Source organism: Colletotrichum chrysophilum (assembly GCF_026319265.1).
Source record: "Colletotrichum chrysophilum strain AFK26 chromosome Unknown scaffold_81, whole genome shotgun sequence".
Classification (NCBI taxonomy): Eukaryota; Fungi; Ascomycota; class Sordariomycetes; order Glomerellales; family Glomerellaceae; genus Colletotrichum; species Colletotrichum chrysophilum.
In genome coordinates, this window is record NW_026517368.1 from 186,683 (window position 1) to 213,926 (window position 27,244).

Below are 27,244 nucleotides of genomic sequence, written 5' to 3' on the forward strand. Positions count from 1 at the left end.
CATTCTCCACGACGGCACCATCTCGCCAGCCAGGTATCCGTGCTACGGATGCTTTCAAGTGAAGAAGCTCAAGTCCTTCACCACAACCCAGATTGACCTGTCTGTCGGGGACCCTGACAAGTTTTGGAAACGGCGGTGTCAGCAATGCCTGCAGCGGATGTACGTCAAAGACGGCGTCGGACCCTTGGAGGAGTGGCGACGGCGGCGTCCATGTTCGGATTGCGGCTGCTTGAGGTACAGGGGCCAGCGCTGTCGTGCATGCTTTTCACCGTTGCATCTCTACAGAAACGTGCAACCGGATTTGCAAACGACGCCCGCTGATCGCTACAGCCAGGTATTGGATCAGATAAGGACGTGGAGCGCCGAATATGCGACAGCTCTCCAGTCTTTAGACGCAGAGGGAAGTTTGAGCAGATATCCTGAAGTTCTCCTTACGCAGCGCCTTCGCGTGCTTTGGAAAGCTGTTCATGAGGACAATGTTCAGCGCATGTCCTTGCAGATGATCTGAAAAGTGGCACTCGAGCGGCCGGGCTCCCAGAGACGGCCCCATGTATTCGGCGCCGGCCCCATTTCGCGGGCCACGAGCGGCTTTGACAGTTGTCTCGTGGGAGCCGGATGACCGAGGTTGCGGCACAAAGAGAGTTTGGCGGGTTGCAAGCCTGGGCATCCCCGCATTGACTGCTGTCATTCCCGTGTCAACCCCGCGGTGCCGCATGTTGGTGTTCTTGGATGACGACACCCGGCGGGTAGTCTCTCGTACTAGTATCTAGCAGTATAGTAAGCAATTGAAGTAGAAGTTATTCAACTCATTTCTACTCTTGCAAAGTTCCTGGGGAATTCATTACGCCTTATACTGTACACCTGTGAGAAACAGACCTACCTTGCGTTTTGAAAGACTCGGAGATGGCAAACCAAGCCAACGGAGGTGGAAACGCCACCACAGACCAGTTCTACCCCGGCGCAGAGGGCGCTACACAGAACTTCAGCAACTTCATCGCCGACGCAAAATACGAAGACATACCACCGCAAGCCATCACCAAGCTCCTCGATCTGATCATCGATCACATCGGTGTCGGAGCCGGCGGCGGAGCCCAGTCGGAATCAAGCAGCCACATTCTCAAAGCCGTCGAAGCCTTTTCAGAAGGCTGCGCCGGTGAGAGCACAGTCTATGGCAAAACAAAAACATACCCCAAACACATCGCAGCTCTGCTGAACGGCGCATTCGCACACTCCTTTGACTTTGACGATACCCTCGCAATCGGCATCATCCACCCCGGCGCAAGCGTCATCCCGGCCGCCTTGGCGCAAGCTGAAGCCTCCAACGCCTCCGGGCGCCAGCTTCTGACGGGTCTCTCCGTCGGGTACGAGGTGGCGTGCCGTCTCGGCCGCGCCCTATCTTCGGGTGGCTACCCCCGAGGCTTCCACAACACCGCCACGGCGGGCATCTTCGGCGCCGTGGCGGCCATCTGCAAGATCAAGGGCTTGACGGGTGAGCAGGTCTACAACGCTTTCGGGCTAGCCGGTTCCAAGGCCGCGGGTTCGATGCAGTTCCTTGACAACGGGTCGTGGAACAAGAGACTCCATCCCGGATTCGCGGCCCACGATGCGTTTCTTTGTGTTGCCCTTGCGGAGGCGGGTGTCACTGGCGCGTCGCATGCGATTGAGGGGAAATGGGGCTTCTTGCAGGCGTATTCGACGAAGAGCGAAGCCGCTGGTCTGACGGAGGACCTGGGATCCGAATGGCTGTTCGCCGCGACGGCGATGAAGCCCTTCCCTGCCTGCCGCTTCACGCACACCGCAATCGAGATCACGGCAAGGGTTGCGGCTGAAGCCAAGTCTGGAGAGCTTCCGCAGAAGATTACGGTCTGGGTGAATCCCTCTGGCTATGATATCATCGGGCGGCCGAGTCCGAATAAGTTGCATCCCGAGACCATTGTTGATGCCCAGTTCAGCATGTACTATCAAGTCGCCGTGGCCTGGTTGTTTGGGAGTGAGGCGGGATGGAGCGTCTATGATTCCGAGAAGATGAAGGACAAGAAGGTGGCGGAGCTTTGCGATCGAGTGGAGGTTGTGACCGATGACAGCTTCAAGGAAGAGTTCGAGGTAAGGATGTCGTTCCAGGGTGTCGATGGCGGAGCTGCCAGGGAGGAGGCTCTAGTGTACCCGCTAGGCGAGGTCGAGCACCCATTCTCGAGGGAGAATGTCAGGGACAAGTTCTGGGGTCTGGTCCAGCCGGTGTACGACCAACAGCGAGCTGAGAACATACTCAAAGCTGTGGACAATCTGAGCAAAAGCTCTGCTGCGGAACTGCTGAAGTTCCTATGAGATTCCGATATCTTTAGCTGAAGATCTAGAGCAATCGCGAATCTTGAACCATGCACGTGTCGGAAGAGCCCCTTTCCTCGCCCCTTTCAAGGGCGTCCTTGCGTCTCTTATCTAGGACCCGCAGCATCCACCGATACAAGACGATCCCGGACCCTCTACCGTTGTTTGAAGTTATGGATTCGATCGCGAATTCCGAAGGCAACTTGTGGGTCACATGAAGCTTGTGTCAATATCATGGGTTGGTTTTAGGGCTACCCAAGCCAAGAAAAGTCCCGCGAGGGCGGCATTTCATGTGTCGGGGGCTTCCCATCTTCGCCGGTCCCGGCACCCTGATCCACATTCCAGGAATGCAAAGACAGCAGGACTTCCTCGTAGGAATCTTGACAGTACAATGTCGACGTCGCTTTCGTTTTCTCTCACATGCTCGCAGACATCACGGCTCTCAGTCCAGATTGAAATCTCGGATGGTCTCGTCTGGAGCTCTCACCAGCCTCCCGCAGAGACGGGAGCGATTCTGACTTGAGCGCCGTGCATTGCCGTATGCGGCCAAGGACCAGAAGTCGCCGACGCATCGGAAAGAATTATTGCGTCTGATTCAGCCTTTTTAAGAGGAATACGACGTTCGCCTCCAATCCGCATTAGACTTCGGACTTTTGTAAATTGTCCACGCGCAAGAATAGCAACCGGCGCTGAGTCTCCAGGGATGTCACACACCAACTCTCCTCCATTTGGGAACTCAGCCCGGCATGGCTCCACCACTATGAAATCGACCCAAACTTTGACGAGCTCAAGAAGAGCCATTTCCCCGCCTGGAGTGCATCCTTTGCGCCAGATGCAGAAAGTCCTTGGATGCTGAAAGGTGTTCATATGTCCGAGCTTGGTGGTCTGGAGTCAGGCCGATGCCCAGGGTGCCATGATATGATCCGTCATGGACTATTGGGCGGCACAGAGGCCGTGGCAACGGCTCGGTCGCCCAACCGCGTATCGAGAACGCCGCTTCATTTCCATGATGCCTCTTCCGAACCATCATTCATCTCCGCGTGAGCATCCTGGTCTCACGTTGCAACACCACGATTGATTGATCGTCTTCGCATGGGAGTCGCTGCGGTGGTTGACACAATTGCGGGAGGCCCCGATCCGCCAACGCCGTCCGTCAAAGTGCGCTTTGACCGCCTAGGGCCGGGTAGAATGCGGGGAATGATACGCTGAACCGCCATTTTCATCTCGCTTCCTGGTTTCGACAGCCAGGGGAACCCCTTCTTCTTCCAATCGCAGGGCGGCGGATGCGACTCACAGGGTGTCCCTCCCGCTCGACATGTTCTCTTCGGGGAGGATCACGCTCATATTCACGAACCACGTTCTGTCGTGGTGGTGTTTGGGCTACCATCCGAACTCCTTTCTCGGGTGATGTGCGGAGACATGGAAGCCTGGACCTGGACTCGGGCTGGGCCAGATCGGACATGAAAGATGACGGGCTTCTTTTATAGCCAGGCATTGCCGTCTGGGGGAAGAGCGATATGGGTCGACGGAGATCTTTAGGTCTCTGCGACCGTTTATTGTTACCTTGTCCTGTCCCCCTGGCAGGCGCCGCGAAAAACGAAAAAAAAAAAGTTCTGCAGCGACCGCAGAGCTCGCTCTCTTCTCTCCCGCCAGATGACGGTGCTCAGCCCGCATGGACGACGTTCCTTTTGACGAACTTCCTCACGATGACTATGGCCCGTGGATGCTTGCGATTATCTGGGGGCTTGGGGCCATAGCTGGGGGCTTCATGGGATTACGACTTTACTGCAAGTTAACGCGACAACGAGGTTTATGGTATGATGACTACTACATGATAGCAGCTTTGGTGAGATTGTTTTCGCGCCGTGTCCTGGCATCATCGCAACTGACACCTACAAGCTTGCATACATAACGTTCGGCGTCTTCATCTCGATCGACGTGTCATACGACTTTGGCAAGCATAATTGGGACATCACGCCAGGCAACTGGTCTTGGCTTCTCCTCCACGCCAATCTGTCTGGTTCCTTCTCCATCATTGCGGCATGCTGGAGCAAGACGTCTTTCGCATTGACGCTGCTGCGCATTGCGAATGAGCGGTGGATGAAGTATTTGATCTGGTTCATCATGATCTCAGTCAACATCGCGCTTGGCCTCAACGTGCTCTTTACCTGGATCCAATGCACGCCTGTCGAAAAGACATGGAGGACGGCTTCGACCCCCGGGACGTGTTGGGACAAGAGTATACCAATGAACTACAACACGTTCACGGCATCATACTCTGGCGCCATGGACATTGTGCTTGCAATTCTTCCGTGGAAGATAATCTGGGGCCTCTCTATGACGAAGAAGGAGAAGTTCGGTGTTTCGCTCGCGATGAGCATGGGTGTCTTGTGAGCATTCAGCATTTCTAGACCTAGCGTCTGCGCATGCTAACCACTGACATATGTGCTTTAGCGCTGGCATTGTTTCATTTATCAAAATCAAGACGATTACGGCCATCGGGGCCTTCGACATCATTGATACAGTCGAGCTTGTAATATGGGGCGCTGCAGAGAGTGCCGTCACCATCATCGCCGCGTCAATACCCATCCTTCGGGCGCTGTTCCGCGACTACAAGCCGCCGCCGGCTCGCTTCATCAGCGACGAGGAGTCGATGCTTCGTCGGCTGGGTGAGGCATCAGTACGGACGATGACGAGGCCACAAACGGCGGGGATAAGGCGGTCGAGATCAGAGATGGAACTGATCGAGATAGACAGGAGCCTTGGTTCTAGAGGATATGCAGACAAAAACGACCTGGCGTTGCAAGCGTGGAAAGGGAGGGACGAAGACTTTGACTCCAAGAAGGAAATGGGGAATGGAGCAACGCTGTCGTCGCAATTTGATGCATTTGGGAGAGGGGTTCAAGAGCCGAAACGCACCCACGTGAGGAATTTCTCCCGGAAGGAAGTGAAGTTAGTTCCTCTTCAGTGACCTCAATTCTACTCGCAAATTGCTTCATTCGCCTGCCTTTCGCAAAGCGCATTGATCGTGTCCTTCATATCCAGTGGATTGCTGCTTCAAGGGGGATGAAGTTGAATCTTATTCCAATTGAACCCAAGTCATTGATCGGGTGTCTCGAAGGCGGTCCTTCATGATGTCATAGCAGCCCCTGCGATCTCTCCTAAGTGCTAATGTCTGACCAAGTCTGAGATGGATCAAGTGTGGCTTCCTATCATCCCTCTGGCACAAAGGCCAACGGTGATAAATTCGCGGGAAACTTGCATCCAAAACCCCGAATTTCGATGTCCGAAGTTATTTCCCAATTGTTTTCGCTGTAAGGTTTCAACTTGGTTTTCCCTCTTCTAGAAAAGCATCCCGTCGCTGTATGATCGAGCACCCGCACCTCCCTCAGAACAAGCTTAAAGTCGCCAGGACCGCGCCGCTTTCATGCATAAAATTCAAATTCTCCATTGGTCTCGGCCATGTCGCGCTGTGAGAAAAAAGCATGGGCCCGAAATAGACCTGAGACCTTGACTTTATGACTTGAAGTGGTCAATAGCAGGAAGCCCTGCCGTAGGGTCTAGGCAGCAGGATTACCTATGAAGGAGAAGGAAACGGTAGCATTGGAACGAACGCTAAAATCCTTCTGCCGTCCTTCGTTCGCTGATCAGAACAGCACTAGTTCATGATGGTCGTTTAGTGCATTGGTCTCACAATGTTTAAGAACGCGACATTCCCAGCAACGGCCGGGTGGTCTGCGACTCACATGCATTGGGCCAAAACGACATAAGATTCGTCTGTTGAACACAAACTTTGTCCCTTTCAAGCCACCCCCGCAAACATCCGACGACGAGTGAGTGCAACATAAGGTACTGTATGGGAGGGGGAGCCCACACCACGTTCAAGATGAATATTCTCACCAACTTGACGACGCTCTTCACCGCGATGACACTCTCAAGCGGTGCGTACGCCGCCCGGATGGGACGATCGATCCCGGATTACACCACATCAGAGGCTGGCAATCCGTTTGTGGACGGATGGTACGCCGACCCAGACACAGCTGTCTACAATAACGAGTACTGGGTTTACCCGACATCATCATACGCATACGAGGAGCAAACGTACCTTGATGCGTTCTCCTCCAAAGATCTCGCGCACTGGACGAAGCACTCGAATATCTTGACAAAGGCTGATGTATCATGGGCTCAAGAGGCTATGTGGGCACCTGCCACCATTGAGCGCAATGGAAAGTATTACATCTACTTCGGCGCAAACGACATTCAAGAAGGCGAGAATAACGTGGGTGGCATCGGCGTCGCGGTGGCGGACAAGCCTGAGGGCCCTTACAAAGACGCCATCGGCAAGCCCCTCATCGGCGAATATCACAACGGCGCACAACCGATCGACCAAGACGTCTTCATCGATGACGACGGCCAGGCTTACATTTACTACGGGGGGCACGGACACGCCAACGTCGCCAAGCTGAACTCCGACATGATCAGCATAGGGAACTTCTCCGACGCCACCCAGTTCAAGGAGATTACCCCCGAAAACTACGTTGAGGGATCATTGATGTTCAAACGGAATGAAAAGTACTATTTGATGTGGTCTGAAGGAGGATGGACCGGGCCTGACTACTCCGTATCGTACGCCATCTCAGACTCTCCCCTCGGGCCTTTCAACCGCGAAGCAAAGATCCTCCAGCAAGACGCAGCCGTAGCCACGGGATCTGGTCACAATGCTGTGATCAATATCCCTGGAACCGACATCTGGTACATCTTCTACCACCGCCGACCACTGGGAGACACTGACGGCAACCACCGGCAACTCGCTTACGACCGCATGTATTTCGACGAGAACGGCAAAATTAAGCAGGTCAACATGCTTGTCAAGGACAATTTTAGTGATGGAAATCTTATTGGATGGAATACCGCATTTGAGGGAAAGTTTTCAGTCAAGGATAACCAGTTGAACGCGGAAAAGACGTCGGCCTGGAGCGGCAAGGCCCTTCTGAATACGGGATTTGAAGATTTCGTTTTCGACATCGACATCACCCTCGTTGACCCAGACGTCAACTCAACCGCCCGCGACTCGGGTGACGCGGGCGTTCTCTTCGGAGTTACTAGCGCTTCAGCAGGTATTGACAACGTCACCGGCTTTTATGCAGCTGTAGACGCATCCGGGGCAGTTGTCCTAGGACAGATGAACCAGAACTGGCTCCAGCTTGCATCTGCTGACCTGGACATCAATGCGGGAACAAAATATCACTTGCGCGTTACGGCGATTAACAAGGAGGTTAAAGTGTTTGTGGACGATATGTCTATATCGAAACTCACTTACACGGTGTCAGTAAGCACGAAGGGAACAAGCGGAGTTCGTGTGTTTCGTACCGGTGCGCTGTATGATAATCTTTCCGTGGCGCATACGAGCAATTAGCGTGACAAAATCTAAACAAAATTGTTGAGACTTTCTGTTCATCTCTTGACCGCCATGAAAACCTCAGCTCTTTCAATTATCCGCATAGTGTGTGCCGGCTCGAATCCGTTCGTGCAACATGGTACTGCAAGGTTTTCTACTATGGCTGTGGTGCTGTAACTACCTCAATCATCCCTAGAGTGGAAAGATGACTTGAATGATACCCATATTTACATCGAATTTGGCGTGCTGCATGCTAATCTCAGAATGATCACACTTCGAGAGTACAGAATGCTAAATTGTCTCGATTGTCTGAGACTATATATGTATGACCTGCAGGAGACTTTCTTTGGCAGAAGAAAGAAGCTGCAGTGTCAACTATTTATCCTCGGAGCTTAGCGGCTTACGACCGTAAACGACATAACCATTCCAGTAAGCATGAATTTTGAGATTCTTAAGATCCTTGCGCACCTCGAGACACATGACCATCGCCTCTTCTTTAGTCCAGTCCAGGACGCGAGTGAATAGGCCAAGAGTAAGCGCCTCGAGACCATGAACAAGCTGTACCTGGTTGGCAGTGCCAACCTCCTTGAGCTTCTGGTCCTTCGGCCAAGGGGAAATTGGAAATCTAACACGCGTGGTTTTGATCTCCTCAAAGCCTGCGGCTTCCATCATAGCAGGTCTTTTGTTCGTCTGGTTGATTGGTCGTCTAATTATGTCGCAGGCTTCGACCAAGAGGTGGCTCCACTTGTACAGGGCAGAGTCTTCTTTGAGGGTGCCATCGTCACAGACGGGTGGCCAGATGCTGTCTTGAATCTCGAGGTAGCCGCCTGGTTCCAAATTTTTGTATGCTTGAGCAATGACGCCCTCCCAATCAGCAAAGCTGCCGTTCATATCGCGACAGAAGATGAAATCGAAGGGTGTCGACCACGTCCATTCCTTTTCGAGGTCGTCAACCTCAAAGTAGCAGTTAGGAGGCACGTAGGTTGATTGGATGGGACTGAGGTCAACGCCTTGAACTGATGTCTCTGGGTGGGCATCAGCGTAGTCGAGGGCCCAAACGCCCGTACCTGTGCCGATGTCGAGAACCCGTTTGGCGCTGATATCATTTTTCGGACACAAGCAAAAGTCTCCGTCCAGAGTCAACATCCAAACGTAGTTGACTGTGTCCAGTCGCTCCTGCTCTCGGGCATCGTTCGGGAAAGCATATTTCCCGTCACTCATGCGGTGATATGTTCGTCCGTTCTCCCGGCGATAATCCAGGATGCTTGATCTCAGAGAGGCTTGAGATTCACTCGTTGAGGAGCCTCCAATTGAGGCGGAATCATCTGCTACAGCTTCTTCAGGGAGAATTGGTGGCTCATCTTGCTGTTGCGTGGTCATTTTCGTTCGTTTTTGTTGCAGATTGATGGTTGTACGGTTGAATATGCTGAGGTTGGAGAGAGGAAAGAGAGCACTAGCTGACCCCTCTTTGAGCGGTGAATGTTATCCCACGACCCCCCGCTTTTTACGTCACATATCAGCTTCATCAGCAGTTATTATTTATCCCTTCTGCTGTTGGTTGGTGCTGTTGGGCGCAACAACTTCCATCTTGGGAACATGAGCCCGCCCCACTATATGCCACGGTAGGAATATGCTAGGCGACGCGCGTTTTCCAACCTCGTTTTCTCCAGCATGAGTGTTCCATGACGTCTCAGAGATCATTCTGTTTCCAAAGGTAGGCTCTTTTTCCTTACTGTTAATATTCCAGCCAATACCCCTTGGTACGTTTTGGCCGATTTGGGTGGTTCATAGTGGTTGCCGACTCAGATAACACATGCCTATGAGTAAATAATGCAATCAGCCCAACCCTATCGCATTTCGAGTCGAAATCTTCAGGGACAGGTGCTTTCAAGCTGAAAGTATGTTTAAATCACTGTACTAATTATTTGTGAGGAATACACACCGGTCTGTTCCCAGAATCAGGTTATTATCATACAGTATTGTTACTAGATGAAGAGGCGAGATGTAACCTCAAGTATTAAACGGTATGTGGTATCTAGACGGGTTTCTCATTCATCATTCTTTTCAAACACGGTCTGTCCCAAACACTGGTTCTCTAGCTGTTGCTTCCCTCAGATTGAGGAGCGCCACAGTACTTGGTGCAGTAGTGGTTCAGCTGGAATCATGAATTTGTTAGTTTGTACATATGCGCATAATCAGCCAGGCATCTGACTTACCTCGTCACCTCCAATGTGCCAGCCATCGGATCTGCAAGCGTCTCCGTCCTGAGGCTCAGAATTAGTCAAGTTCCGAGTGCGCCGGATTCCGAAAACGGAGTCACGAGCTTACCATGTGGCAGTCGGGGCACTGATCCCACTGCTTGTTGCCCGTGTTGCGGCGACGGTAGTAGTCGCAAGCGCACTTGGTTGCCTCGGGCATAATCTCGTACTTCTTAGACCAGCTGTAGCTGACGCTCCAACCAGTGCCACCAATGGGCTGCTCAATACGGTTACGCACGCAGGCACCGAAGTTGTGAAGTTTGGCTTCGACGCTGCAGAGAGATTTCTGGTCAGCATCTAAGGTATTCCCTCCCAAGTCACCCGAAGATTGAGATGTAGACATGGGTGGAATGAAGGTTCAACCTACCTAACGGCGAGAGCCACGACGAGGGCAGAGGTGCTGATCTTCATGTTTGTTGGAAGTTGAACGGGAAAGAACTTTGATGCGTGGATATGCCTCGTTGATTTTGAGTGTTGATCTGCGACTGGACATGCCAGCCTTGAGATCTGTGAGGTAACACTATATATGCTCTCATGTGCTCAACTGCAGTGAGAACATAGATGGCTGAGGTCTGGGACCCCTCCACCTGTGATAGGATCTCATCTCCGAGATGGCCTTTCCAGCCTTTCGCCCTGCTTTCAGACCGAATGATGTGATAATCCTTTCCCTTCGCGTGATACGTGTTGCGGGGGCAATAGTCTTGAGCCATGCTGCTCGGGGGCTGGTCTTACTCGAATCCAGTCAAGCGCCGGCGCTCACTCTGAATTCACCACAGAAAATCCCATGAAGAGGTTCAAAACATGACTCAATTTACTATCTATCAAACGTGCAAAATCTTCAGAGGCCATCTCGGCGCAGGCGTCTTCGGAATGTCGGCGATATCTATCCACTTGGCGGGAACCGTCTGAGCAATGGGTATTGGTCACGCACTGTTCTTTGGGAAGCACCTGCGAAAATCTGTGGAAACTGAGGACTCCAGGACTGAGTCGAGAAGAGCTGTTTATCTCGTAATATGGATCATTGAAAGGCTTGGTATTGTGGTTTTCTGCCCGGTATAATAAGGTCACTGACTCAGAATATGTCTTTGGTGGGTAAGTCGTGGGCCGCGAGGTACATGCGAGTTTTGCGAATCTAACACAGACAGATCTGCAGGAATGGAACGGTGTAGAATTAAGCTTAACTTGGGGACAAGGTCTTTGTAACTAGTCTCTTTCAATCGTCACCAAATTGGTCTATTTAATTGAGTTTGGCTAACCGTCGGACGTGGAGACATCACCTGGATGGCTTCATCTTGGCGTAGTTCCACTGCGGCTCCTGCCATACGAAGTACGGGGTAAGGCAATGACTCGGAAGCCATTTGATCTGATAATCTGAATAATTCGCGCGGATTTGCTCGGGTCAAGGGCAGCGGTGAGTGGTCATGCTTCCAAAGGCGTAAGGCGTGGATGAACCACTGCGGCAAGTCGACTTGCGCGTGAGTTGAGACTTTTGACCGGCAGCTGAGATAAGAAAACCACTAAGGATGACGATTTGATAGTATAAAGTCGTTCACATATCCCAAGAATTTTGCAACACACTTGCCCTCACCACACCTCTCATTGCTCCCCAAGTCTCCTGTCGTCTTCGGTTCATCAAAATGGCTTCTCGCTTCGTCACCGTCTGCCTTGCGGCAGTCGCCGCCGCTTCTCCGGTTTTTGTCCCTCGGACCACCAACGGCACCAAGTTCGACCCCGAGCGCGGCCTCTTCCCCGGAGAAGTTCTCCTTGTCGGCCACGAGCACAGTAAGTGGAGGAATCCATCATCGCCTACCATTTCCCCAGCCATTCCCCGTGCTCTTAGAAGAAGCGAGTCCTTGGCATGAACTGTGTCTTGGCGGTCCTTTGCAACGAGCTACACTGGGCAGAAAACAGGCGTCCCGCGTATCGTGAATACGATAGGCTAATCTTATCGTTGTAGTGGAGGTTGTGGACAAGGATTCTTACTCGGCGATGCTGTCAACCAGCGGCATTCTGTCCTCCCCCCCTGACATCGACCGTTCGCTTCTGGACTTCGAGGAGCCCACGGAGGAGGAGCTCAAGCAGCTTGACGCCCGTCAAGCAAGCTGCGATATGACCACTGCCGTCGTCATCACCAGAACCGACAGGTTCTACGACTGGGATCTCCAGATGAGCCCTGTATCGATTGCTGGTGGCAACCCTATTGACATCAGTCTCACATCGACTTACACGGTCACTGATACTCTCACCATCACCGGCGGTTTCAGCCCGACCATTGTCACCGGATACTTGACATCCAACTTTGGCGTTTCTGGCTCCCGATCCTGGGCCACTGCTCAGGCCATCATGGTCAGGGGAACCGTATCCGCTCACCACACCGGTGTCATGGTCAACAACCCTTTCAAGACCAGAAGATACGGCCGTGTCATGAGAGGCTGCCTTGGAAAGCAAACACAAATCGGAACGTTCATGTCCGATGCTTATGTATGACCCACGTTTTCTCAACTTTTGCGTATAGAAACTGACTTGAGAACTAGGAGGAGGGAAGCTACGGCGGAGTCAAGTGGATCAGAGGAGCAATCACCCCTTGTGAAAAGCCGGGTGTCCACCGCCCGCTTTCTCGCTGTCAGGGCGGCGGCAACTTCGTTTAAGCGAAAACATGCCGTGGCGGGTAATGCTGCTCTTAAGCTCTCGGGAGCAGGAACCGGGTTGAATGGGGTTTATTCTACTGGAGTTTCCAGCTTGCAAAGGCTGTGCATGGGCAAAAAGAGATTCCACGGCTCGGCCTTTGGAAAACCCTTGTTTCCAACGCGGGCAAGAGGATGGTTAAATAGCTTATGACTTACGGATATGTTCCAGTCTAACTGTCTAATGATAATTCATCATGTCCCTCACGTGCCCGAACCTCCATCGGATCTGTCCTTTGCTCATGCTCGATCTTAAAGTGTGACTAAACAGAACGTTCCTGTGCATTTGAAAGAATGCTTTGTAATTTGCAACGAGGTCACACTCCGAAGTCTTACGATGAAGAAATTTTGAGCACAACACCGGTCACATCGATAACAAATGTGACAATCACATCCCAAGGTTTACGCAAGTTTAATTCATACACAAAATCCCTGATGTATAAGAGACCAGCAGGGCCGTGCTTGTGTGCATGCTCGTAGACAGAACATGACAGATATGTGCATCGATCTTCCCAGACTCACTTCCCCTTTTTACGTGCCGTTCATTCCGTCTCTGTCATCAACAAGAGACTGAAGTGGAAGTGTGATGTCAGCTCTCAGCCTCACGCGTAGTTTGTCCTGGAAATCCGGGGCCATTGGAATGTGTTTTGAGGCTGAGGGCCAAGCTAGAACCTCGAGCTCCGTCTTGCGGCCAGCCCTGCACGTTCAGCTAGCCACACACAGGGCAGAGGCGAGGTAAGCAGGCTTCAATCTATGAGGATTGGGCATGTTTCGGACGGGGACCCCAAAGGTTCCCCGCTTCAGGGCTGACATGTCCCAGACCAAGCTCGCACGTCGTAAATTCTCGGTGAGATTGAAACAAGGAACACTCAAACGGACCAATCAATGCGGAATTTTCGATGAGAAATTCTGGGAAGTTTCACAACCGTTTATGACTATAAGCCCGATGCATGCTGCCGTGAGCTTTTCTTCTTTTCAGCCCGTCATCCAGGCTGCCTTGGATGTGCAGCCCCCCTATCGTGTCAGACTTGCGGCTTGCAAATTCTTGCGACTGCATCACCTGAAATTGTGGCGCTTAAAAGATGCAGTGGCATACGTATCTTAGGAGACATCAGTCGATGAAGATATGTGAGGGATGCCTACGTGCCTGAAGGGAAAGCACAGCCGTTCTAGTGACACCATCTTACCATCTGCATGTCAGCACATACGGATGGCAGATAAAACGCATACGCTTCCCCTTGATTGACAGTGTCCTGTCCCCAAATCAAGTCATTTCTTCACTGGTCGAGTAAGATGACGTCCGCAATCATTGAGGGGACCCTCGAGGCCTCCAGCACAACCATGCAAGTTTTGGGCATGTGGTTCAAAGCCCTATTCGACCATGTTCTTGTTCCCCTTTTCAAACGTCTTTACATTGCCTTCTGGAAAATCGTCAACTTCTTTGTGCATTGGCATAAGCTCCCAAAGTGGCTCAGTGTCTTCAACCTGCTCGCTCTGCGCTTTGAGCTGAGGGACCAGAATCTGTACGACACTTATCCATCCGACGGCCGCGATCACCAAGGAAACCCGAAAACCTGCCCTCTTGAGGATACCAAATACATCAGCTCCAGGCACTCAGATGGCAAGTTCAACGATCTCAGTGGCCCCAAAATGGGCTGCAGAGGCATGAGATTCGGGCGCAACGTGCCAAGGAAGCACACCACGGCCCCTTCTCACAAGGAGCTGCTTACACCCAACCCGAGATTGATCTCTGAGAAGATCCTTGCGAGACCCGACAACGGCTTCAAGCTGGCTACCATCGTCAACTTGCTTGCCGCTGCATGGATTCAGTTCCAGGTGCATGACTGGGCATAGCACTTCAACGATACCGCCAACTCTTGGGACGTTCCTCTTGCCAAGGGTGATACGTGGCCCGAGAGAAAAATGAGGATATACCGCACGAAGAAGGCTGAACACCTTCGGGGAGACGACGAGGCGCCGCCTGCTTACGAGAACGAGTGCACGCACTGGTGGGATGGCTCTCAGATCTACGGGTCCACTGAGAAAGAAACTCAGGAGCTCAGGGCGCAGTGCGAGAGGGAGGGCTCGCGAGGTCAGCTCGCCGTTGACGGTGTGCAGGGTGCGCAGTTCTTGCCTCGTGGCCAAGACGGCATTCCCAAGACGGGGTTCCATCAGAACTGGTGGATCGGTCTCGAGCTCCTGCACACACTGTTTGCTCTGGAGCACAATGCCATTGCTAAGCAGCTTGAGCTCTCGAACCCTACTTGGACCAGTGATCAGATTTTTGACACTGCTAGACTGGTCAATTGCGCTCTCATGGCGAAGATCCACACAGTTGAGTGGACTCCTGGAATCTTGCAGCATCCGGCCCTGCAGGTTGGTATGAGTGCTAACTGGTGGGGACTCGCTGGGGAGAAGGTATGTATTCAGATGAAGGTATTCTCGATTCCATACAAAGTGCTAACAAATTCTATAGCTCTGGAAGGTGTTCGGGCGAATCTTCGACAACAAGCTCGAGGTAGTCTCTGGCATCCCAGGCTCAGATGTGGACCACGACAACGTGCCCTACTCCCTCACAGAGGAGTTCGTGTCTGTCTACCGCCTCCACCCGCTGATCTCTGACAACATCGCGTTTTTCAATGTCAAAAACGGACAGCATGAAGGGACTCTTCCGATGAAAGAGGTCGCCTTCGAATCGGCCCGCAAGCCCCTCAACGAGAAGGGCTTCGCGTCAGGGCTGGGACTCAACTTCGCAGACGTCTTCTACTCGTTCGGAGTCAACTACCCGGGAGCCATCCGCGCCCACAACATGCCGAACTTCCTGAGAGACCTGCACATCCCGGCTGACGAGGAGTTCCCCGAAGGCAGACACCTGGACATGGGCACCGTCGACATCCTGCGCGACCGCGAGCGCGGCGTGCCTCGCTACAACGCCTTCCGCCGCCTCTTCCACATGCCAGCGGCACGAAGCTTCATTGAGCTGACTGGCGGTGATCGCAAGCTGGCTTCCGAGCTTGAGGGCGTCTACAACGGCGACATCGAGGCCGTGGATCTCCTCGTCGGAACGCTGAGCGAGCCGCTTCCCAAGGGCTTCGGCTTCAGCGACACTGCTTTCCGGGTCTTCATCCTTATGGCTAGCCGCCGCATCTTGATTTAACTACTAGAACTAGACTACTATTGAACTTGAGAGGCGTACTTCTCCGATAATCAGGTTACCAGACCGACACTACTGGCTGTGGCCATCCACCTCTCTCCAAACATGCCAGGGCATTGTAATGCGGCAGTCCTTGCAACTCTCATGCACCACGCCTTCCCGTGTTCTTCCCGCGCAGTTGGAACCTCGACAGAGCGACTCGTCGTATCTGTTCAAGTGTCTGCAGTGACAACAGATCCAACGGCAATGACGTCTCTGGCTGCTGCGAAGCTGTCCCATGTCTCTGAGGTCGCCCTGGGACATTTCCACACCGTCGCTCGTGTTTCTGTTCATGTTGTTGAGGTGTATGAAGGTAGATAGGATTTGAAAGTTCTTGATAGTTCAATAACGTAGGTGGCTACTATTGTAACTTGTCTTGGCTGTATCTCTTGAATACTGAGCTTGTTTGATGATGGTTCAGAGCAAGAGAGAGGCAATTCCTGCAGACCATGAGGGCATATATAGGCAAAACCATCGTCAATGTGCTCTGAATCGTCCCTATCGAGCCTCGATTCGGCCTCATCGTACCCCATTAAGTGAATTATGGCATGCGAGTACGATGTGTAACGTGAGATGTGGTGATTCGCTGCTTCTGGACAGCTTGGGGTTTGCCACGGGCAGATTTCGTGCTGTAAAGCAGCTCGTAGTACGTACTGTTGCCAAACAAAGCGTGGTGCAAGGCAGTTTTGATAGGCCCAAAGGAAATGGGAGCCTCTTCTGCTGTGACTCTTTTCTGGCAGAAGTTCTCAAGATTCACGCATGGGGTTGTAGTTTATCAAAGGACAGAGACACATGGCAGGTGCCGTATGACCATTATGACCACCACCAAGGCGAATCAGATGGCTGATAAATATACGACGAAAGTGATTCACAACACCGCAAGGAAGGGAAAGTGCTCTTCAGTACGAAAATACGCAGTAGAACCCTGCGTCTGGAAAATCAGCCCACTTTGACCGTCTTCTCAGACCAAGCCATCATCCCTTGCCCTCCACCAGCCTGCAACTATTCTCACCCAAGGAGCGCTCATAATCAGCGAGAAACACCATTCGTTACGCTTTATGGGCTGTTTTCTAAAGGAGTCTTTCAAGTTTGCCGAGAACCCGATTCTCCCAAGCAGTGGAAAATCCTGCCCGCCCTACATCGAAGCAATAAACCAATAAATCAAGAGTGCACAGTTCACTATACTCTTCATACGCGGATGCGCGACGCATTCAGGAGACTTCCCTCACCTTGAAGACTCTATTAAGAAACTATGGACGCTACTACTCCGTCTACGTACATCCCACTTTCTACTCTACATCTCAAGACCAGTCATCAACCCACCTACGCCTCTTCATCGTCCTCGTCCTCACCCTGTCCATTTCTTAAGCCTAGCGGATGTGCCGGCACGAGAATCCTATCACATCTCGAAGGCCCCTCGTGGGCCACCCATTGCCCACCCCTCAGCCGTTGCGGACACGGCCGCGGGCTGCGCGCCAGACATGCCATGATGAGATACGTCTGAGCCGGCATTGGATTCCTGCTGAAGCCGCACTGGCAGCATTGCCAGCGGCACTCGAGGACGACGACGTGCACTGGGATACTGAGACGGCTGAAGGAGTCGGGAGACATGCTCCTGTAATCCGGGTTCTGGGAGTCCATTTTGGGCGGCGGCTGCTGTCGGTCAGAGTGGGATTGTTGTTGAAGTATAATGAGAGTGTGGTGAGGCGTTTTGGTCTGGAGCTATTTGGAGGAAGATGTACATGGCCCGCAAGTCCGCGTCTCCTTTTATATATGTAGAACACATGGTTATGGAAGTAGTGAGTTATATTGTGTTAAGGCTTGGTTGTTTCCATGGGAGAGTCAAAACCCGGAGCTTTGCGATTGCGCAGTCAGTTGTGACTGCGTATGCCATGCCCGTAAGAACCAGGTTGACTAGGGCAATCACGTATTATGAATAGAGCAGACTGCAAGATCACCATCAACCTTGATTCACTACTCAAAACATAAGCATGATGTTGCTGCTGCAGTCTCCGGAACCGTAGAGAGCGTTTGGCTGGCTCCAAAAAGAGGCATCACAGCATCGAGTCACGTCAAGAGCAAAAAGATGCGCCGAGGGGGAATCGAACCCCCGGCTCCCCGACGCTGCTTGATGGCAACGGAGAATTTTACCACTAAACCATCGGCGCATGTGATGAGATATTGTCTCGGAAACCCGAGATGCTGGTTGGGGGGCGAAGCAGGGATTATATTCGGTATGATTTTGCGGTTGTGGGCCGGTGTGGAGGATGAGGGCTAGACGATCTCCGCGGGCCCGGCGGCTTACCGTTTCTGTGATCCACTATCCGCAGCGGGCCGAAATGAGTAGGAGAGGACAATAAGCCGAGAAGATAGGTCAATTCTCGCGTGAGTGCGGCTATCAAGATGTCAAGTTGCGGGCTGATGGTGCTGCTGGAGTTCAGTGTCATCCAGGCTGAGTATCAGACGAGCCCATTTTCAGCGAGATGCGGAACATGGCCGAAGTGTGAACCGCGAGACCGGCTCGGCGTGGGCGAGCTGGTCGGGGCCGTAGATCAGTGGCGCTCGCCCAACCGACGCAGTGTGCCGAGACCTTTGGCGTATGTCTGCGGTGCTAGGCATGGTGACACAGCCGAGCAAATCCACGTTTGAAAGAGTTGGACGAAATCAAAGCGCAAACGGGCGAACTCGTCAGCAGTAGACGCGCATAAACGATGACTGTGCAACAGCTCCCTCTACTGGCGCTGCGTCAATGTCGACACCTCTGTCATGATTGCTGCTTCTTGTCAGTGTGAAGTGACTGCAAATGGTCGGTCAGTCAAACAGGAAGGTGATCGGTTGCAAATGGAGCGAAGCGCGTATGATCAGCTTGAGCCCTTTTTTTTTTTCTGTTGCGGGTTATCCGGGGAACTTCAACGGGCGCTGGCGTAGAGATGGGGAAGACGAGCTTGTCGGGGAAAGATTGGCAATCCCAGGTATGTTTAGCGATGCATCGACCGGTCATTGTATGCGGCGTGACGAGCAGATCCATCAGTGGTCGTTGAGTTAGACTCTTGGCCTTGAGCTGTGGGCGAATGAAGTGAGCAGGATTGGTGACGTAGAGGCGCATGTGAGCCGTTTAGGGTCGCTCTTTTCCGGGGGGGTTGCGCGATACGGAGCGCGTAGCAGGGAACTCTTAAAGGGTGGATTGCAGACTGCAGTACGCAGCAGGTATGCGCAGTACGAATGGTGCAGGAGATGCAGCCTGGACATGGGTGCTAGCGGAGGATGGCTGCGGGATAAGATGGGCGGTTTCTGGTTTCTGCCCTGTGGTGGAGTGTGTCTCGATGGTCTGCTCGTGCTCGTTCCTTAGCTCGCTCTCGAAGGAGGACGAGGATGGGATGTTCGGACCAAGCGATCTGAAGCGAGGCCATCTCAAGGTGAGACGGTGGAAAGTTGATTGCGCAGAAAGCTACGTAGGGGCTTATTCGGATGCGAAGACGGGATGGAGATATCGGAGCTGATGGAGACGACTGGCGGAGAGCGGAGGAGGCGGGCGGAGGGTGGTGGGAGTCGATGGGACTCGTAGGAGACAGAAGTAATTGCCGCCGGAACACAAAGGAATAACTGGAGAGTTCTGGGCGGGCAATCAATTGAGTGCAGCGCCGCTGGGAGTGTCCCAGCAAATCCGGGGACTGCGGTGTTTCACTCTGTTTGTTGCCGTGGAAAGATTGCAGAGTGTTATTGTTGAGAGATCCCAGTCGAGCGCGGGGGCTGTTCGGTGTCAGTCAATGTTCGAATTGATTGCGAAGGGCTATTTGCGGGTGGTTGCCAAGATGCTGGGTTTTTCTTTTCCCCTTAGGTTTCTGGCAAAAGGTTTTCAACGGCGGCAACTGACGACAGTCCCAGCAGCAACTGCTTCAACAACAACAACATCCATCCAGCTCTTCGGGTGATGGCGGAGGAGCAGAAAAAAACAAAGCCTGGGAAAGAACAAACGAGCAGGGGTCTCGAGTGGGTGGGGCTGAGGCAGTCGCGGTGGAACCGTGCGGAAGTACCGCGGAAGTACCTCGCCGGTGCCGCTCTCTTCTGATGGATGACGGCCGACAGGGACTCACACCACCAGCCAAAAAAAAAAAAAAAAAACCACCACTCACCTGAGATAGGTAAGCTGCGAGACCTTTCGAGAAATTTCACACTTCAAGCTTGATATCAACACCTCAACGGCAGCCACAACCACCACAACTACCTCCCGCAATCTCGAGACCCCAATACAAAAAAGACAGACGAAAAATCGTAACAGACCCCCGTAACAGCATGACTCAAGCGCGGCGACTCACAAAAGTGGAGGGTGACGCCGCTATGTTCTGGGCGCCGAGCATTCAACTGGAGTTGGCGATCTCGCGAATGGGCTTGGCCAGCAACGCCGAGGCACACATCACGTCGCCAATGCTTGGAGTTGCCCTCGACTGCCAATCGAAGTCGCACAAAACTCGCCCAGAGCTGCCAGAATTCTCCAGCGGCCTCCTTTCAAGCTTTTGCCAACCGTGAGACGAGTCTGCAGGATGAATAAGAGCAACAGGACCCTTACAGATATTTGCGAGATGTCACCGATTAGATCGGAGACTGAAAATCCGGGGATTTGGTTGGCTTTTTTCAACGACATGCCAAACTGCCACACTAAAAAATTATCACTCCCAAAGGTGGACGTCAATCAACAACACCCGGATAAGCGGCTCAAGGGAACTAGAACGCGGGCCATGGCGCCCTCGTCTCCTCCCTTTGCAAACCCTGCCAATGCGACTTGGGAGTTTTTTTTCTCTTCCTCCTGTGCGACAGGAGAGATTACCGCCTCCCGGGGGGGATTACGACACCACGCGGCCAGAATGGCGGTCGCATTGGGTGCATCCTTGCTTTGAGCCGCTTGGCGTACATGGGGGGCGCCGTATCTCACCAACCCGGAACCGAGCAACAACACGCCGTATGGGAACTGCGTGTTGGGGTGTTCTGCGGTGGACTGCAGCCTGCGGTCAACGACAGCTGCTACTGTTGTGCTTCGTTATGGAATCAAAACAAGAGCGATCTGGCCCGCGGTCGTGGAACGTGGTCCTGGAAATGTCTTACTCGTATCACGGCATGCCTCCCGCGTCCCTATCGCGGCCCAAGATTAGATGCCCTTAGCTGAATCAAGGTTAGCACGAACATGGCGCGTATGGTTCACCTCAACCTGATGTGTTCCCTGCCGTCGGGCTCAACTAGCAACAATCAGAGACGTCGTGGCAACCTTATTCTCCCATGGCCTGCCAGCCTGCCAGTGAGGTCCAGACGTGCCCCCATGGATGGATGGCAGTCAGAAGAAGAACCTTGGGAGGCGTCTGGCAGGCGCAGCACCCATATGTCCTTTAGCGATGTGCTATTTGCTGCGTACGCTGTGCTATCGCAAGGACCCAAGTCCCGCGTAACCTGTCGGTACTCCCGAGGTACCACGTCAGCAAGCCCTGCGCCTCGCAGCTCGTAGTGTGTTCCTCGCCCTTCCCTCGGACGAGACGGGGGAACGGCCGCGGGAGGACGTGGACTCCTCGAGTACCGCTGCCCGTTGGGATGGGAGAGCAGGAACCACTGGGAACGCTGGGAACTCCTCTGAGAGAACGACCTACGGGCTGGAAATCCATCCCATTCGCCTCTCATGCTCTACCCCCTCGCCTGCCCTCCATGGAACTCCCACTTTCCCCCCCAAGGGCCCCACCTTGATGCGCCAAGCGGGGCCTGGCTTTTTTTCTTGCATGGATCAACCTTTGCTATCAGCACGCCAACTTCTTTTTCCTGTCTCTCGTCTCTGGGCGCTCGCAGTACTTAGTTTCCTTGAACCCCGATCCTGTCTTTATCGTTTGTCCCTTCTTTCGTCTGTTCAGCTAAGAAATCTCGGGTCCACGATAGATCAGAGATTGCTCCCAACTGTCCCGACTGTCGTTCACCGTTTCGACACTCGACCAATTCCCATTCGGACCTCGATCCCGAGGAGACGCGCGCATACGACAGAGGCAACGCCCCGTAGGTGACCTCATAGCTTCGATACCGGCGCCCCATTTTGACTCGATTCCGACGAAACCCCCCCAGGCCGACTGCCTCTTGGCGCGCCAACTTTTCCGTGAATGCATCCAGACACCCTCACGCTTAGGACGCGATCCATCGACTGGGGACTCTCGCGCCCTTCGCCAGGTCCAGCACCATCCTTTTGCGCTGGCGACTGAGCGACGACCCTTTCCGACTCCAAACCACCAAACCGCAATCACCACCGAACCCTTTTTTCGCTACATTCTACGAATAAAGATACCCTCCCAATTGCGCCGCCATGGCGTGGGATCACCTTTCAATCACCAAGCCGCACTTGGTGTACATCATCTTGGGCGGCTTTACCACTCTTTTCATGCTTTGCTCCTCCATCATCAAGGAGCGCATGTACATTGGCGAGGCCACTGTCGCGACACTCTGCGGCATCATCTTCGGCCCTCACGCAGCCAATCTGATCGACCCAAAAAGCTGGGGCAATGTCGACCTCGTCACCATTGAATTCTCCCGCATTGTCCTTGTCGTACAATGTTTCGCCGTCGGTGTCGAATTGCCAAAGTTCTACATGGAGAAGCATTGGAGATCGGTCACCTTTCTCCTCATTCCCGTCATGACCTTTGGCTGGCTGATCACGAGCTTGTTCATCTGGTGGATGATTGACCCCTTGAACTGGCTCGAGAGCTTGGTTGTCGCAGCCTGCGTCACCGCTACCGATCCCGTTTTGGCTTCCTCGGTCGTCGGTAAGGGCAAGTTCGCCAAGCGAGTCCCCAAGCACTTGCGAGACGTCTTGTCTGCGGAGTCCGGGTGCAACGATGGCATGGCCTTCCCCTTCGTCTACCTCGGAATTTACCTTATCCAGGAGCACATGGACGCCAAGCAAACAACGTTTCACTGGATTGTCTACACCATTCTGTACGAGTGCATCTTTGGTGCCATTTTTGGCTTCCTCGTAGGATACATTGCGCGTCACGGCATCAAGTTCGCCGAGAAGCGCGACCTCATTGATCGCGAGAGTTTCTTGGTCTTCTACTTTGTGCTTGCGTTGTTCTGCGCCGGTGCCGGTAGTTTGCTCGGTATGGACGATTTGCTTGTCGGTTTTGCAGCCGGCGTGGGTTTCTCGAACGACGGTTGGTTCGCGGCCAAGACGGAGGAGTCTCACGTTTCCAACGTCATTGACTTGCTGATCAACTTGGCCTACTTCGTTTTCCTCGGAACCATCATCCCTTGGGAGCAGTACAACAACGTCGCTGAGGGTCTCACCCCTTGGCGCTTGGTTGTGATCGCCATCTTCGTCATTCTCTTCCGTCGCATACCCGCCATGCTGATGTTGAAGCCATTTATACCGGACATAAAGACTTGGCGCGAGGCCCTGTTCGCCGGTCACTTTGGTCCCATTGGCGTCGGTGCCATCTTTGTCGCAATTCTGGCTCGCGCCGAACTTCAATGGGAGACCGTTGTGCCACTGTCGGACACCCCGCCGGATGAGATTGAGCACAGGACACTCGTTGCAGTCATTTGGCCCATCGTCACCTTCCTGGTCATCTCATCCATCATCGTCCACGGCTCTTCGGTCGCTGTCTTCACCCTCGGAAAGCGCATCAACACGCTGACAATCACCATGTCCTATACCACCGCCCCCGAGGACGGCCCTACCTGGATGAACCGTCTGCCAAGAATCTCTTCGCAGTCTCGATCTCAAGCTCGCACCATGTCCGATACCGATGGCGACGATTTGAAAATGCCGGATTTCCCACCCGGGACCTTGCCCCCTGTGGGCTTCCCCGGCGCATTCCTTAGACGCCAGAAGGAGGGCGAAGATGGCTCCAAACACCGGGGTCGTTCGACTTCCCGCAGCCGTCGCAAGAGCAAGAAGTGGGAGGATGGTCTTGGTCCCGGTGGACCTGTTTCCCAGTCTGCTATTTTCCCCACGAGACGTGAGCCCTTACCCAACGAGAAGGAACCCTCATCACCAGACAATACCGATGAGACGACGCCGGCCAGACGCGATTCCGAGAGGGGTCGTGGAAGAGATCCCGAAAAGGACGATGAGATTGCTCCTTCTCCTGAAGAGGGATCCAGCCGAACCCAGACACCGCCCAAGATCCAGATCTACGAGGAAGGAGACAACCTGGTGGTCGAGAATGAGGATGGAGATGTCTTGACCGTTGAAAGATCTTCTGACCTACGTGAAGGTACGGGCGGCGACCCCGTTCACACTGATCTTGCTGCCGTGGCTGCCGCCAAGTCGAAGCAGGGGGAGAAGTTCAATTGGACCCTTGATTCCTTCAAGCGCAAGGTTGAGGATGTCTACACTTCAGAAGTTGAGAAGCGCAAGGAGAAGAGCAAGGCTGACAGACGACACGAGCCTGCTCGTGCTTTCCAATTTGGCAACACTGTAAGTTTTGGGAGTTGGTGAATGGCTGGCTGTCGCTAACATGATGATAGGTTATTGTCGAAGACGAAGATGGTGAGGTTATCAAGACTTACGAGCTGCCATCGACCAAGACTGGAAAGGAAATTGGCGGCATCACGCAACAGAGTCTGAAGTATCTTGGCATGGGTGGTTTGCTTAAGGCGTCCGAAAAGGCGGCAGCTGAGGCCGCCGCCGCCAAGCAAGGCGAGTCTAGTACCGAAGGTGCTGCCAAGGCACCCGCGAAGGCTGGATGGCAAAACATGTGGAGAGGCGGCGAGGGCGACAAGCCCAAGAAGAACGCTGTCGAGCAGCAACAAGAGGACGATCGACACATTAGATTCACCATTGGCGGCGTTGGTCAGCGCATGACCAAGGAGGACTTCATTCGGGAAGTATCGAAGCTCGACGTCAAGACTCGCCGCGAGGTCGTAGACCAATCTACCGCATCTCAGCGAGTCAAGTCAATCGCGAAGGGAGACATTCCTTCCCCGGCAGACATCCCGACCATTAAGATTGGAAGCGATTCTGCCGACAAGCAGTCGGTAGCCCGGTCTCCTCCGCGCATCAACACCGGTTTGTCCCAGGCACCACCCGCCCGGGAATCCGAAGACGTTGATGAGGACGAGACTGCCGTCGAGAGACAGCGTAGGTTAGCTGTCTTGGCGGGCCAGGGAGACGAGGACGCCGGCGAGACCCCTGCGGAGCGACGCCGTAGAGAGGCTGCTCTCGGCATGGGTTCGCCTACAGGAGGCGACGACTCCGACGACGAGGGTGGCGAGAGAGTGCCACCGAAGACGAGGGGAATCCGTTTTGCGGACAACGCGGTAGAGAGAGGGAGGAAGTGAGGACGCGAGATATAGACGGTGAAGCATAGCGTTGCATTGGAGGGGACATGTTGCATGCATCATGACAGCGACCACCCACTCGGTTGGCATTTGTTTTTTTTGGCATCTCGGAACGCAAACTGAGTCACTTTGACGCGATGGAACGGCCTCATTTTTGGTAATCATATTGTCTATTCTGTGCATACTTGGAAAATTGGTAAGGCCTTCTCATGAACATCTTTCCACACTAAACACTGGTGAATTCAAGCAGTCCGGGGTTCAGGGGTTAAAACCTGCTGCCCCCAAGTTTCCCCGCGTCAATGAATTGGAGACAACGCCGCCGGCACATGTGATCTTAGGACCGTTAACTATCACGCCGCACCATCCCAAAGCTCTGATCCATGTTGGGACGTTTGCGAGTAGGCTAGCCTTGGTTCTTTGCAATCTAGACCATACCGTGCTTGAGGCTGTACCCTGCGTTGCGAGGGATAACCTGGGCTATTTTTTCCGAAGGGCGGTGACGTCATTTTCTTCTCTTGGGATGTTAACTCCGAATGCCGGTGCCGATGTGGGGCGGTATGCGCGGCGCGGCGGTGGCGGAGCGGTGGTGGGGCTCGTTTTTGAGGTCCGGGCGTGGAGGGGTTCGGGATGGCCGCGCGTAATGGCCGGGGGGGGATGGGGTGAGTCACACCCGGGATGTGTTGGGATGAAGACGGTATGCGTGGAAGCATGGAGTTGCCGTTGGTTTCGTGATCAATTAAGTGAGCATAAAAGGCAGTTTGGCTGCCGTTGACGGGTTTCCTAAATAACACAATTTGGGGTTTCTGGATGAGCTGGTGAGTGAACATCGTGTCATTGGAATCCGGCTTTTCCCCTGCGTTACCTCAGTAAACATAGGAGTCGAAGTGGTTCAAACAAGGGCATCGAAACGCGGTCTCGCCCACCGCCCTCATCGCTGTCCGTTAATTGTTCCAGTATTCTGCTGAAGGAGCACTTTCCTTGGTTGGCGGTGGACTTCAAACTGCGCTCAGTTCTAAAGGATTTAATGAGAAACCTTGGAGTGAAGTTCCTAATCGTTTCCAGAATGATGATGACCAACATATTTCTTGTGTCGTTCAGAAAACTATGCAGCCAGTCTACGAGTTTGAATATTTCACTCGCCAAATAAGACAGGACTTCAGTGTTTGTTTTCTCTGGTAGGTATGTAGTCATATGATGATGGCTCGGCGGGAGATTGGGCGAGTTATCTGTCATTTGAGATGGAGACATACGAATACCGGTACGCAGGAGTGGTTGTTCAGCTTCGCGTCTAATCAGGAGCAATAAAAGGTCGTTTTTTGCTGCTAGTGAGTTTCCCAGGCCAGCAAAATGTACCACCTTTTCCCGGATTGTCGGCTAACCAGCGTTCCGTACGAATTTAAAAGCTTTGTATTGGTAGAAGTGAGAAGGAACAGTGACAGAAGTTCATATCCGAGCATCGCGTTGAGGCGTCATCGTCTGCCCTCGTCGCCATTCGTTGGTTATCCAAGTATTCCGCTGAATTGTCACTTCCTTTGATTGACAGAGGACTTCAAATACGCTCAGTCCCGTAGATCGCGTTCCACGGAGTAACTCTAGCAAGAAAAACCTTAGTGATTCCTTCTGACAAAGAGAGCATTTGGTCATGGCCCATTGCCGCGTAACGATTCAGGAGGGCAGCTTGCACCGGTTTAAATAATTCCCTCGATGGGCAACACGGGACTTCGGTGTCCGTTCTCTTACGCACGAATTCAGATTTACCCGAATGTTTCATCGCTGTGTTTTATGCCGGCCACAACAATAGATGCGGAGAAACGTCAGATCGGCATGCTCACCTAGCTCTCCCAGGTTTAAAAGAGGGAGTGGGCTGGTATTTGAGTCGACAAGAACATTCGTGGCAATCCTCTGCCTCATTCCAGAGGAGAATGTCAGGTGTTTACCAAACAGGTAATGTCAATTCTTCCCGGCTTTCTCTAGTGTTTGAGGATATCGGGGCCGTATTATGTATAGAACCTGAACTTCTGAAGTACATCTTGACAGACTTTCGAAAGTGTTTGTCACCTCTGTTCGTCGTTTCTGGCTGTTT

General features: G+C 53.1%; 8 protein-coding genes and 1 non-coding gene across 9 annotated transcripts; 6 read left to right on the plus strand and 3 right to left on the minus strand.

Moving 5' to 3' along the window:
- Positions 1–903: 903 nt before the first annotated feature.
- COL26b_008924 (uncharacterized protein) lies at positions 904–2,325 on the plus strand (the record flags this gene model as incomplete). The annotated part of the gene is made up of 1 exon (XM_053181670.1): positions 904–2,325. One exon carries the CDS (start codon positions 904–906, stop codon positions 2,323–2,325), a length of 1,422 nt encoding a protein of 473 aa, XP_053034428.1.
- Positions 2,326–4,449: 2,124 nt separating this feature from the next.
- On the plus strand, positions 4,450–5,514 carry COL26b_008925 (uncharacterized protein; the record flags this gene model as incomplete). Its single annotated transcript, XM_053181671.1, has 3 exons — positions 4,450–4,715; positions 4,780–4,994; positions 5,510–5,514. The coding sequence occupies 3 exons, from the start codon at positions 4,450–4,452 to the stop codon at positions 5,512–5,514; spliced, it is 486 nt and encodes a 161-aa protein (XP_053034429.1).
- Positions 5,515–6,211: 697 nt separating this feature from the next.
- COL26b_008926 (uncharacterized protein) lies at positions 6,212–7,741 on the plus strand (the record flags this gene model as incomplete). Its single annotated transcript, XM_053181672.1, has 1 exon — positions 6,212–7,741. One exon carries the CDS (start codon positions 6,212–6,214, stop codon positions 7,739–7,741), a length of 1,530 nt encoding a protein of 509 aa, XP_053034430.1.
- A 357-nt stretch (positions 7,742–8,098) lies between these two features.
- On the minus strand, positions 8,099–8,944 carry COL26b_008927 (uncharacterized protein; the record flags this gene model as incomplete). The annotated part of the gene is made up of 1 exon (XM_053181673.1): positions 8,099–8,944. One exon carries the CDS (start codon positions 8,942–8,944, stop codon positions 8,099–8,101), a length of 846 nt encoding a protein of 281 aa, XP_053034431.1.
- An 874-nt stretch (positions 8,945–9,818) lies between these two features.
- Positions 9,819–10,392, minus strand: COL26b_008928 (uncharacterized protein; the record flags this gene model as incomplete). The annotated part of the gene is made up of 4 exons (XM_053181674.1): positions 9,819–9,878; positions 9,940–9,987; positions 10,052–10,253; positions 10,349–10,392. The coding sequence occupies 4 exons, from the start codon at positions 10,390–10,392 to the stop codon at positions 9,819–9,821; spliced, it is 354 nt and encodes a 117-aa protein (XP_053034432.1).
- Positions 10,393–11,618: 1,226 nt separating this feature from the next.
- COL26b_008929 (uncharacterized protein) lies at positions 11,619–12,468 on the plus strand (the record flags this gene model as incomplete). Its single annotated transcript, XM_053181675.1, has 2 exons — positions 11,619–11,763; positions 11,939–12,468. 2 exons carry the CDS (start codon positions 11,619–11,621, stop codon positions 12,466–12,468), a joined length of 675 nt encoding a protein of 224 aa, XP_053034433.1.
- Positions 12,469–13,958: 1,490 nt separating this feature from the next.
- Positions 13,959–15,822, plus strand: COL26b_008930 (uncharacterized protein; the record flags this gene model as incomplete). The annotated part of the gene is given in 3 exon segments (XM_053181676.1): positions 13,959–14,501; positions 14,520–15,083; positions 15,142–15,822. The coding sequence occupies 3 exon segments, from the start codon at positions 13,959–13,961 to the stop codon at positions 15,820–15,822; spliced, it is 1,788 nt and encodes a 595-aa protein (XP_053034434.1).
- Positions 15,823–17,945: 2,123 nt separating this feature from the next.
- Positions 17,946–18,026, minus strand: COL26b_008931. Its single transcript has one exon. It is a non-coding gene; the product is annotated as a tRNA-Gly (tRNA).
- Positions 18,027–22,186: 4,160 nt separating this feature from the next.
- Positions 22,187–25,161, plus strand: COL26b_008932 (uncharacterized protein; the record flags this gene model as incomplete). The annotated part of the gene is made up of 2 exons (XM_053181677.1): positions 22,187–24,298; positions 24,349–25,161. 2 exons carry the CDS (start codon positions 22,187–22,189, stop codon positions 25,159–25,161), a joined length of 2,925 nt encoding a protein of 974 aa, XP_053034435.1.
- Positions 25,162–27,244: the final 2,083 nt, after the last annotated feature.